This window comes from Ambystoma mexicanum, chromosome 9 (genome assembly GCF_040938575.1).
Source record: "Ambystoma mexicanum isolate Mex_15411 chromosome 9, UKY_AmexF1_1, whole genome shotgun sequence".
NCBI lineage: Eukaryota > Metazoa > Chordata > Amphibia > Caudata > Ambystomatidae > Ambystoma > Ambystoma mexicanum.
The window spans coordinates 1442565403-1442577521 of record NC_090931.1 but is presented as its reverse complement, the minus strand read 5'-3'; the positions used below and the strand labels follow the sequence as shown (position 1 = coordinate 1442577521).

The 12119-nt window shown below is 42.5% G+C and overlaps 1 protein-coding gene across 2 annotated transcripts in view; it reads left to right on the top strand.

The window, feature by feature from the left end:
• CFAP65 (cilia and flagella associated protein 65) overlaps positions 1–12119 on the top strand; it is an 825303-nt gene that overhangs the window by 164778 nt on the left and 648406 nt on the right. For both annotated transcript variants that reach the window (XM_069616861.1, XM_069616860.1), the window contains exon 9: positions 3859–4124. In XM_069616861.1, the coding sequence (XP_069472962.1) occupies positions 3859–4124 (266 nt within the window). The remainder of the gene's footprint in view (positions 1–3858; positions 4125–12119) is intronic.

Here is a 12119-nt window from a genome sequence, read left to right as displayed (position 1 = left end):
ATGGGGTCTCTTCCAGTCCAATCTGTGGTGTTTTCAGCAGCCCTGATTAAAGGCAAGTGCCCTATTCAGAATCCATCTGCAGAATCCATCTGAGGACGAGGTTTCTAGACAAGTCCGATCTATGAAAGTCTCGTCGAAACAGGTTCACCCCTGTTCCTCCAAAACTATCAAGGACCACATCGACTCCCTGGCTCCTGCCCTGGCTGATTTCTGCAATCACACCTTTGTCACCGGAGTCTTCACATCCTCACTGAAGCACTCCCTTGTGCACCCCCTTCTTAAGGAACCCTCTGCCGACCCCTCTTGCCCGGCTAATTATCGCCCAATCTCCATCACTCCCTTCCTGGGCAAGCTCCTGGAGAAACTGGCCATCTCCCAGCTTAATCTCCATACTGAATCTGTTGGTTGCCTTCATGACCATCAGTCTGGCTTCAGAGCTGCCAGAAGCACAGAAACTGCTCTCCTGAACATCCTTGAAGATCTGCTCTCCAATCTTGATTCCAGTACCCCTTGTGTCCTCATCCTGCTTGATCTCTCATCTGCCTTTGACACTGTCAACCATGCCATCCTGTTCAACCGTCTCCGTGATAACCTGGGTATCACTAGTCGGGCTCTGGCATGGCTGACTTCTTTCCTCCCAGGTCCAACTTGGGTCCTTCCTCTCCGCTACCTTTTTCTCTACCTGTGGTGTCCCCCAGGGGTCTAACCTCTCTCCATGGCTGTTCAACTAATACCTGGCAATCCTTGCCCATCGCATCGCCGCTCTCTGACCCACCTTTCAGTGTTATGCGGATGACACCCAGCTCATTTTCAGGCTACCCTCTACCTCCTCCTCTCCTTCCCTCATCTCCGACTGTCTGCTATCTAGGAGTGGTGTGCCGACAATGACCTCTGCCTTAATGCCAGTAAGATTGAGATTCTCCTCATCGGCACACCCGCTCCCTCCTTTCCTTTTGCTCTCAAGCTGGCCTTTCTTGGTCCTCTTCCCGCTCCCACCTGCAAAGCCAAAAACCTCAGGGTCATCTTGGACTCCACACTCTCCTTCTCTCCTCACATCTCTGATGTCTCCAAGAAGTCACACTACCAGCTGCAACTCCTCAGAGGTATTCTGCCTTTGCTCTACTTCCCCCAGAAGCTCACTGTCTCCAGAGGTCTGGATCTCTCTAGGCAGGACTATTGCAACAGCATATTTCTAAATCTGCCTGCCTCTACTCTCCACCCTCTGCAACTCATCCAGAACAGGACTGCGAGACTTGTCCTTGGCCTCAAGCCCAGGGATCGTATCTCTCCCGGACTGAAATCTCTGCATTGGCTCTGCATACGTTCAAAACCCTCGTCCACAAGGCCTTCTGGGGTCTGGGACCTCAATACCTCCAACTTGCTCTTCCTAAATATCTTCCTTTTCAAGCTCTTCGCTCATCTGCCTCCAACTCCCTCAAAGTCAGTCACATCTCCAAGCAACGAGTTGGTGGTAGATCTCTCTCCTCGGCTGGTGCCTCCCTCTGGAACAGCCTCCCTTCCTCCCTTAAACTTGAGGAGAACCATCTCCGGTTCCGGAAGTACCTCAAAACCTTTCTTTTTGCTTCTGCTTTCTCTCCTCTCCTCTGTTGACCTCCTGGCTGAAACCGGTACTGCATTGGCTGCCTGGACACCCTTCTGATCCCGGGCCCACGTCCCTCCCCTGCCAGTGTCACACTCCTGCACTGCCCACCTTGCAACCCTCGCGCTTGGGTACTGTTCTGTATCCCTACAGTCCCCACTCCCCACCAGACCTCGGTAGCTGATGTTCTCACTTACCCTTGCACTAGCCACATGCTGGCCGCTATTTTATTTATTGTTATTATCTACTCCCATGTACTACCCTTTCCTTTCCTCCCTTCCCGTGCACTTGCACGATCTGAATGACACCTGGCCTAGTAGGATTGTTGTATGTCCGCTTGTTCCCCTCCCTTGCCTCGTTGCGCCTTGAAACACTTGTGTATAGGCGCGTTATAAATGCCATATCATATCATATCATATCCTTGATAAGGACTAAATAGCTTGGGAATCGCAGTGTAAAAAAATGCATCGGAATGCCACTGTAGCACTCCAACATTCAGAATTGGGAGGTGCTACAAAGGTTTGGTGATTTGCTTCCTTCTGAGATTCAAGAAGAATTCCTCTTCTGGATGGTTGAGGGTTAAAAAAGCAGGTTTACCGCAGCTGCAGGTTAATAAATACCTCACTCACGCTGAGTCCAGAGCGATTCATTTCTCAGTCTGTATTCATAGCATGCCTGAATACTTCGACCCTCCACTCTGACAACCAAAATAAGGTAACAGACATAAACATGGGTACTGTTACTGCCATATATCCAAGCACCATTTCTACACCCTATAAATCAGGGTGTCATTTCTCTACAGCGTTTAAGGCCTTTTAGGCAAGGCTATTAGTTAATGTCAAATTTTCCATCTCCACTTCTTCTTAAGGTGGATCTACAACAAAGAGAAACAGATTTCGTTCTAAAAATAACCTATAAGTGTCCTGTTCTACCAACCAGTCCTCTGCCCTAAGACTGCCTGCCTCCGAAGTGGGGTGCATGCTTTTCCATTTCAAGGCACGCATCATGCATCCAAAGTGGCAAGAAGGCTTTCCTCTTTTTTACAAAGTCTGTTTGAGCATCACACAAGACCCTTGCACGCTCCTTATTATCAGAAAAGGTCTGTCCCTTAACATCCCTCCGCCTCTCGAGTCTCCACAAAGGTGTCGGAGGTATTCTCCAGAATGTATACAAGGGATTCAAAATCTTCCGTCTCATTGCATAGATGCTGTTCCAGGGAATGAAAGAGGCTTCTTAGGATTAGGGTTGCGCTTCTATTCTTGCTACTTTACAGTGTTAAAGAAAACTGGTGATGTCAGGCCTTTTCTGGACCTCTCAGAACTCAATGAGCTCCTGCCCTTTGTAAGCCTTTAACATCACAGCTCTTCCTCATATATTGGAGGCCCGCCACGTAACAGACTGGTTGACATCACTGAATCTTCAGGATGAATATTTTCGCATTCTAACTAGAAAGGACCACCATCTGTTCCTAAGGATTTCTGAGGGCAGCCAGCACTTCAATACATGTACCTTTGGTTCAGACTGAACGAGACTACCAGGGTGTGCACGAGGGTGCTGTGGTTTGTGGTGGCTCTCCTCCAGCTTCACAAGATTGACATTGACCCCTACCTCGATGAGTGGTTAATCAGGGCCTCCTCAATGGAGTAAAGTTGTCCAGCCATCCAGCAACATTACCACATTGCAGATGTGTCTAGGGCAGTCACCTGGGCCACCCCTAATGCTTTGTTAAGGACCATTCTTTGGATGCCTCATCAAGGAAAGCTCCTTCTTTTGGCCAGAATGTTTTGTGCAACTTTATTCCTTAAGTCCTGGATGGACATATACTTTCTCTGCCACCCAGTACTTAGATCTGCATGGTTTAGTTTCCCAGCCAGTTGGAAAGGAGGGAGAGCAGGACACTGTAATACAAACACATTACATCCATGGTACTCTTAGTCCTTGCTCTCCCTGCTTCACAAAGCCCTCCCAGAAGTCTGCTCTATGCATATGCTGTGTTAACTCATCCACAGTGAATGGGAAGTGGTGATTGGTGACACCTGGGTGGGGCTGGGTCGGATACATGGAGGGATGATAGTTTGTACTGGCTCAATTCTAAGTGCCAGCATCCTGTTTTGGAGAAATGCTTTTCCTATCCAGCCTGCAACGCAGGCATGCCAAACCAGTTTTGAAGAGGGAGAACAAGGACTAAGAGTACCAGAATTACCCTGAAGTTAATTTGTTCAAAGTGACTCTTAATGTTCTCTTATCCTCATTTACAGGTCCATCTGTGTCACTTCGTAGCCCCATCGTGAACTTCGGCCTAATCAAGCTTGGAGAGCAGGCATTGCGCACTCTGGAGATCCATAACAAGTCCAGCGTGCCGGCTCATTATCGGTTTGACATTGATGCCAAAGAGAGCGTCTTCTCCTTCGACACTCACTGCAGCGTTTTGCCAGGAAACACCACGCAGACCCTCAAAGTCACTTTCTGTCCGACTCGCACAATTGCTCACTATCGAAGAGTTGCCTGCCTCATCCATCACCAGGTAATAGCCAGATCAGCAAACAGATGTAACTTTGCAATGCATACCGTTAGGGATTTTTGACATAAGAAGCCAAACATACATTTCAAATGTCTGCATTGCTTGGTCTGTCCCTGAGTTCATGCACCCTACACAGGATCTCAAATGGGTGTGATTCTCGGTCGCTGCACCTTCTGTGTACCGCACAATGCCGACCAACAGGAGGGGAAAAAGATCTGTGAGATGCCAATGTGGGTGAAGATGGTAGAGTTTAAAAGGTGAAATGGTTTGAATGGAAATGTGGTTTATCTAAAGCAAATGGTATTTTCATGGATGCCTAAGCAAAGATGTATTTCGGGTAAAAGGATCCATCGGCTAGGCCACTGGAACAGGACCTACAATTAGGGGAAAGACAGGTGGTACAAAACAAATTGAGCTTTTAGAACAGATCGCTAAGATAAAAGTAAATAGTTAGTGAACGGTAGACAGGTTCATTGTTGACACGCTGGCCCCAATAGTACTTAGCAAATCATGTTTCATGAGTGTTTTGCTGCTGCTTATATGAAATACGGTATTTATGCTTGGTAATACCTGGTGTGACAAGCTATGTATTGTGTGTTTCCCAACTTGCACTTCAGCATTTTTTAAAAAATCATATTGCTCTGGACTATGGTTACATGAGAGGAACTCCTGGAACTTCCTATTTATTTAAACACACTACTGGGACCATTACCCTCAGAATAACATTTTTCCTGCAGATTTCTACCACATATGGAACTCCTAAAATGAAATAAAGGATCAAGAACGTAATACAAAGTAATTGTATTACTAATTTGTACCAAGCATATATGTCTTGGTCAAGAAGAAGCTTCCAGTGTGTGATTTGTTGGCCAAAACTCAACAACTGATATACAAATAAAAATGAAAAAAACACTGAACTTTATTGCCAAAAGAATTAAGGTATAATTGTAATTTCTTTGCACATACAATAGTGCTGAAGTGCTAGTTGGCAAGCACTCAACCATAGTATAACCAAATAACATGGTGGGAGAAATGTATGAATGCTCAGCAAAAACCAATATTTTTTTATATCTTCTGCTAAAACGGGGAACGATCTGGAAGTATGATATGATAGGTTATTTATAACGTGCTTAATACCCAGCGGTTTCTAAGCGCGGACCCGGCGATCGAACCTGTGTTGCTCTATGTTGTCTTCTTTGTTTATTTATATAGCGCTCCTTACCCGGGGGTATCTGGGCGCATTTACAAGAGTATTTGAGTACAGTTTGCAAAAAAGGTTACATACATAGTACAATGGTTACATTATTTACAAATACAAATTCACAGTAGAATACAAAAGATATATACAATTGGCAGTATACGTGAATACAAGCAGAAACATTCTTCGGAAGGTTAAGAATCTTTGGCCAAGAGCCAGCTTTTGGTGTTTTTTCTAAAACTAAAGAAGGATTGCTCAGTTCTTAGAGTTGTGGGCGGGGAGTTCCACAGCTGGGCGGCAATCACGGGAAAGCTACTACACCCTGCTTTTTTCCGTTTGTATCTCGGGACTTGAAGGCAAAAGGAATTTGCTGTTATCATGGGGCATGTTGATGTGTTTTTGACAATTTTCTCTGTTAAGTATTTAGGGGCCGAGTTGTTTAAACATTTATATGTGAGGGAGACAGTTTTGAAGTGTATTCTGTTCTTAATAGAGAGCTAGTTGTTATTTCTTCTAGCCTCAATTATGTGTTGTCTTGCTTCCAAGGCGAGCGTGTTGCCCCTGAACTATCCTCCCAAGACCAAGTAAGAAACTGTGAAAAGGAGTTCAGTGTGCACAGAGAGAACCAGAAAATGTGCAGCCTGTGTATACTAAAGGAGTTCCCTTGCGGACAGAGAGAACCAGCAAAAAGGGTGTTAGTCAATTTAATGCCTTTTTAATTGTGGGTGAGGATCTTGGCACTCAAAATAAACATCAGCTTTGGTGACCTACAAGTACATAATATAACCTCCACAGGGCTTGCTTGGCTTTTTTTGGAAGCAGGAAAAGGCCTAGTCATCTCAGGTACCAATATTTTATTAAACGTATGCTCTTATTTCTTTACCAATTGGACTATAGACTTTAATTTATGAGTGTTGGCGAACGAGTGCAATATTGGAATATTAATTGCAATCGAGGAATGTTAATGGACTCTTGGGGAGAAGAATGAGTGAGGTAGTATTCAAATTGTTCTGTACATCAAATTTGCCTGCCATTTACTTTGAGGGGTTCCATGCACTCAAGTCTGAGGTAGACAGAACTATATAAAGAATGACATCTCCCCCAGTTGGGTTGTGCTGAGATTAAACAGACAAAAGTCACACATCATTAGTACAACCAAAGTGGGGCTGTGTGTGGTACTAAGAGGGGATACTTACATTTGTTTCTTGTTGCTCGCTTTGTAGTCAATGCATAGCCCTAATATTGATGAGATGCATTGTTTTGACCAGTTTCTTATAAAGTTCATGAAATGTGGGGCCTTCTATATTCTCTTTGCAGACTAAAACCTATGTAGCTGGCAGCAATAGATCACTGAAATCTGACCTATCCCTCTGTAAGTGAGTAGGGTGACCATAAATGCACTGTGCATTACTTGACCTTATAAAGGAACTGTACCTGTAAAATTCTGTCTGGATCCATTTATTCAGTACCAGGGATATACATTGTACTCATACATAGAATGTATGCCGGCAGTGCCTGTTTCTTTGATCTACACAGGGCACTAAATCCTCAGCACCTCTCTGACATGCTGCTTCAGAGATCAATCTGAAATGGTTAGGACATTTTGACCCCTCACAAAAACAATGGATTTGGGATTGTAAGAACCATTTATATGAAATTACAAAAAGGTAGCAGGCGCCCCTCTCTCGAAAGTACAAGGCATGATAACCTGTTCAGTGGTTATTAAACACATTGAGAGTTCGCAGCCATCTGCTTTTTGCTCACTGTACCTTTCACAGATGGGAAATATCCATTTGCATATCAGTCTTTGTCCTGCCCTGGGGCAGTCCAGCACCGAAATGCTATGGCAATTCTCTTCTGAACAAGAGTACCAACAGCAACCCCATACACGTGTTTCAGCCTTGTTGGGCCTCATCATTGAGGTGAAGCTGTGCCTCTCTGAGCACAGTGAGCATGGAGTCCACGTCTGGTTGCCCCCAGGTAACTTAAGGTGACCAACCCCAAGTTCCTTCTAAAAATACAAAAAGGTAGCAGGCCCCCTTTTTGGTACACTTGGTACTCTTGTTCAGAAAGGAATTGCCATAGCATTTCGGTGCTGGACTGCGGTTGCTTCTTCTATTGAATCCTCAGATACTGATAGTGATTCTGAGCAGATGTATGACTTTGAGGACCCGACTTTTATAGAGTCTAACAAAGACACCTCATCCACACCTATGCTAAATGCTATTGCCTCTGCCTTCAACCCCCTATTCACTCTGCTCTAGAATGGTGGAAGTCATAGTCCTAATACTCGGCTGCAACCCGGAGCACCTTGAACAATGATCAGTATATGACGAAAGTTTTTATAATACTCTACCTGAAATTAGCCTGATACTCTTGCAAGAGCCAGCAACTAGTTTAAGCAATAAGAAATCCACACAGCAACATCAGCAACACCCGCACTTGAATTCTTTGAAGCCAGTGTCTACACATGATCTCTTTGAATCTCCTTTAGAGGCGGAGACCATAGCGGCAGTTATATAATCGTCCTGGCCATCAAAAAAACATAAAAGAAATTGACCTAGGCACCTCACGGACAGGGACAAACTTCTAGAAAATAGGTGGAAAGGGACTTTTACCAATGCGACTGGTAATGCAGAGTCGGTTATTTTTTCTGAATCCTCTTCGACTCAGAATGCTGATAAAACGAAGGTCACCAGAAGATTGTACAATGGTACGGTGAGGCAGGTCTACCTGTGTGGCCCCCTTGACAAATGGCTCTCTTCTGACCTGGCTACTACACCGATGGCCAAAGGGGTGCCATCAGTGGCACAAGTCTCTCAACTGGCTGTTCGGATATCTGCCGCTGGTTGCCTAAAGCCTATAGATGAAGCTGGAAATAATGCACCTTGATTAAATCATGCTTTTGATTCTCAGCATATTTCCATACCTGTCTCAACTAGCTCTGAACATGTATCATTTTATGGACAAGCTTTAGACTCTTTACATATGCAACATTTCCTGCACTATGATAATACCTCACAAGGCTATTTGAATAACAACAGTGGCACACTGTACGAAACAAAAGGCACAACACATCTGGGCAAGTGTGTCAAAATTGAGGAGATTAATCCTAGCTATGACAGTCATTTTTTAAATCGATCATTGCTCTTAGAACTGTTCTGTATCATACCACGTACATGGGCAATTAGCACTGAAGATATATTGCATGTAGAGCTCCCCAAAGTTGATAGCCCTACTAATTGGTCGCGTGTGGAATTTGCAAGCCCTGTGGTGGCTGCGCTCTTGAGTACATGTGTCATGGAACTACAATCATTGGGCTTTTAGTTAACAGTATGTAGAAAGCAAGTGTCTAGATTGCCGTTCAATGTAAACTGTTTTCATTCTGAGGCAGATACAAACCACATGGGGTCACAAGCTGCTACGGCCATGGAAACAACTACTCTACTGTCTTCCATACCACAGCGGGAAAGTGCAGCCAAGATGCATAAGGAAATTACTCACTGTGTTCCTGACATTTTGAAGGGAAATACTAATTGACGCCTACAACCTAAAAAGAACATCTGGTGGTTGTGCTGGAGCACCAGGGGCTATAGCTCTTTTTTTACTCCACCCGTATGGCGTATGCATATCACAACTTGTGACATCTTTTTACAACAAGAAACATGAGCAGTTAAGCCATTTAATATAGATGGCTTTAATCTATTATACCTTCAAGCTATTAAAAATATGAAGGGGCAACCTAGTGGGGGCCTAGCCATGGTTTCTCGTGTCCAATTCGAAATCAAACCAGTCCTTTTATCTGTGTACTCTCCATACGTGATGGCAGCCGTAGTGCATGACTCAAAGAATCCAGCGTGGTGTATATTAATTGTGAACATTAATGACGCCTCTGATGGTTTGGTGACTAAGTGTATTCAGCTGATTGTTGATAAACTATTAACAAACTAGTACAACATTGGTAACGGAAACAATGTAACAATTGCAGGAGATCTGAATGACCCATATATATGTACTAGGCTTACAACTCTTAATGATATTAATACACTTGAAAGTGCCTTGGGTACCGGTGACACTTTTACAGAAGGTGATCTTTCCTGGTGGCAGTTTATACGTTCATTTGATTTGATTTGCCTCAACAACAAGGAACAAGAAAATAACTTACCTCCTACTACCTGGAAGAATGGCAACTCTTCCTCATCCCTTGACTATGTCTTCATTCACACAAAATGATGGTCGCTGTGTAGTCATTTGGATATAACGGAGTCTGGGGTCAGTGATCATTCCACACTTTTGTGGTAATTAAGATTGGACTATACTCAAGAAATTAAATATATTGATGCCGATATTAATAATTCTGGTAATCGGATTATTTGGTTGACGGCTAATATTACATGACTGAACAGATACATGGACATTAATTGGTTGTCTCTTGAAGGTTGGTTGATAAATAATAATTGGAACTTCAGTGGTATAGTGACCATTTAGTGGAAATCGCTCATTCCTATATACCGTAAGAATTTTTCAATCCCTCAAATAATGTTTTGTTTGATGTGGTCATCCATAGGGAAAAGAAAGCTTATCGCTGTACAAAAAACTCTATATTAAAGAATCAAGTAATCAACATCAGTGAAAAGAACAGACAACTGTCCCGATTATCTACTAGCTATAAGAATTGGCTAAGAGGCTACAAGTAGTCTACTTCCAGTGCTTGCTGCAAATTCTTAAATAGATTACTTTGTATTCATGATAGCAAAACAATTTGGGCACAAATTAGACACTATACAGTTGGACAAACTTTACATGATCTAAATCCCTTATCTGAAGGTGCGTGGTGTAAAGCGATAGGCAATCTTTACTATGATGATGACATAAAGGTTTCGGAGACATATTTTAAATCTGTTGTGGGCCGGGATTTTACAGGATTCACTGTTGATGATATATTATTAGTCATCAAGACCCTTACGACTTCCCAAGCTCCTGGTACCGATGGCATACCTAATGTGGTTATGAAGGACAATCCAGATCTATGGGCTTCATTATTGGAGCAGCTGTTTAGGGATATACAGTAACCACCGGTATGTTACCTGATAGTTGGCACAAATCAATTCTGGTCCCCGTCTTTAAAACATGTTTAGTCTCTATATTGTGGATATAGACGTAGAAATAGGACGAGCCCAAAACCACCCCCCATCCATCGACGGCACTATTGTCCCATGGCTTGGCTATGCCGACGATATTGTTTTACTTGACTATACGATAGTTGACTTACAACATTCCATCGCTGCTCTTGCCACTTTCACAGAAGCAAATTATCTCAAAATTAATATCTTAAAAACTAAAATTGTCATCCTAGGTGGCAGATAAAATAAAACCTCTTTTAATGCGGCCATTTCGGACAATCCACTAGAAATAGTTAAGAGGTATATATATCTTGGAAATCTTATTAGTTGTCATACAGATAGGAACATGATTTTATTGGTCCTAAAGTAATGAGGAAATGATGCTTGATAAAAATGTTTATTAGACAAAGAGAAGGCTACAATATGGAGGGGAATCCTCACCATTTATGAAACTAGTATAATACCTGGCATACTTTATGGCTTAGCTGTCCTTCCTGAGACCAAGACTCTGTGGCTTGAAAAATTGGAGGCTAAATTATTATGTTCCATCTTAGGTGTTCCATCTTGTGTCCCTGTAGCGGCCTTAGGATGTGAGCTACGTCTCATGTCTTTGTGTGCATTATGGTTATTGCAGTGTTCTGAGCTTTGTCTGTTATCGTGTCATTTGCACATGGACACTTTGTTAGGATTGTTTGTGAAACAACTCTCTTACTCAATATAATATGTTTCTACACAAATTAAAATCAACTGTCACAACCTATTTGAAGGATTTAGGTCTTTCAGTAGAGCATCTTGTGAAAAAGAAAATAGCGTGCGATATAGATAACAATTTGAACTATTTAGCTAACAAAAATAATGATTGCTCATATAGTACCCAATGGTTTAGATGTCCACTAGCTTGTACTTATTTAATCAAGCTGTGTTCAGTACAATTAAGAAGGTTTATTACATGTCTACATTTGAACATTTTGCCCACACAAGAGCATATAGGGAGATGGACAAAAACACCATATAATGATTAATTATGCCGGCTATGTGCCATGACTGATGTGACCATCCAACATATTTAACTGGCTGCCCGAAACTAAGAAATGTATACTTGAAGGATTACTCTGACTTTACATCCACTTCTAATTTTATTGAGACTGACCAGTTTTGCTGTAGTGACTATGGAGCGCAGTCTGTACTGATCACTGCAGCATCGTTGTATGTTTGGAAGGAAGCCCAAAATCTCTTCAACCATACTTAACTAATATATGTTCAGAGAAAGTCCTTTAGTTGTTTTGAGCGATAAATTCTTCACTGGGTGTTTTCATAAACTATTCATGTAGTAATTTTAATGCTCTAAAGGCAGTTATTCCCCCGCTGCTCTCCAGCATGTGGGTGTTAAACCTAATCAAAGAGCGATTGCACTGTAATAAGATGAGGCAGCTGACGGTGGTAATTTACTCGATTTTATGTAATTTTATAATATCTTTTTATTCTTGTTGTTATGTTACACTCTGTAGTACTATTTTTCTATGAAAGTTGTTGCCTTTCAGATATTATCAACAAATTGATAGTTTTATTGTGTCTTGAACCTTGCCTTTTTTTGGTCTTTTTAGTCATGTATTGTGTCTTAGATGAGCAATCATTTTGATTGTATTTATATATGTATATGTATGTTTTATTGATATT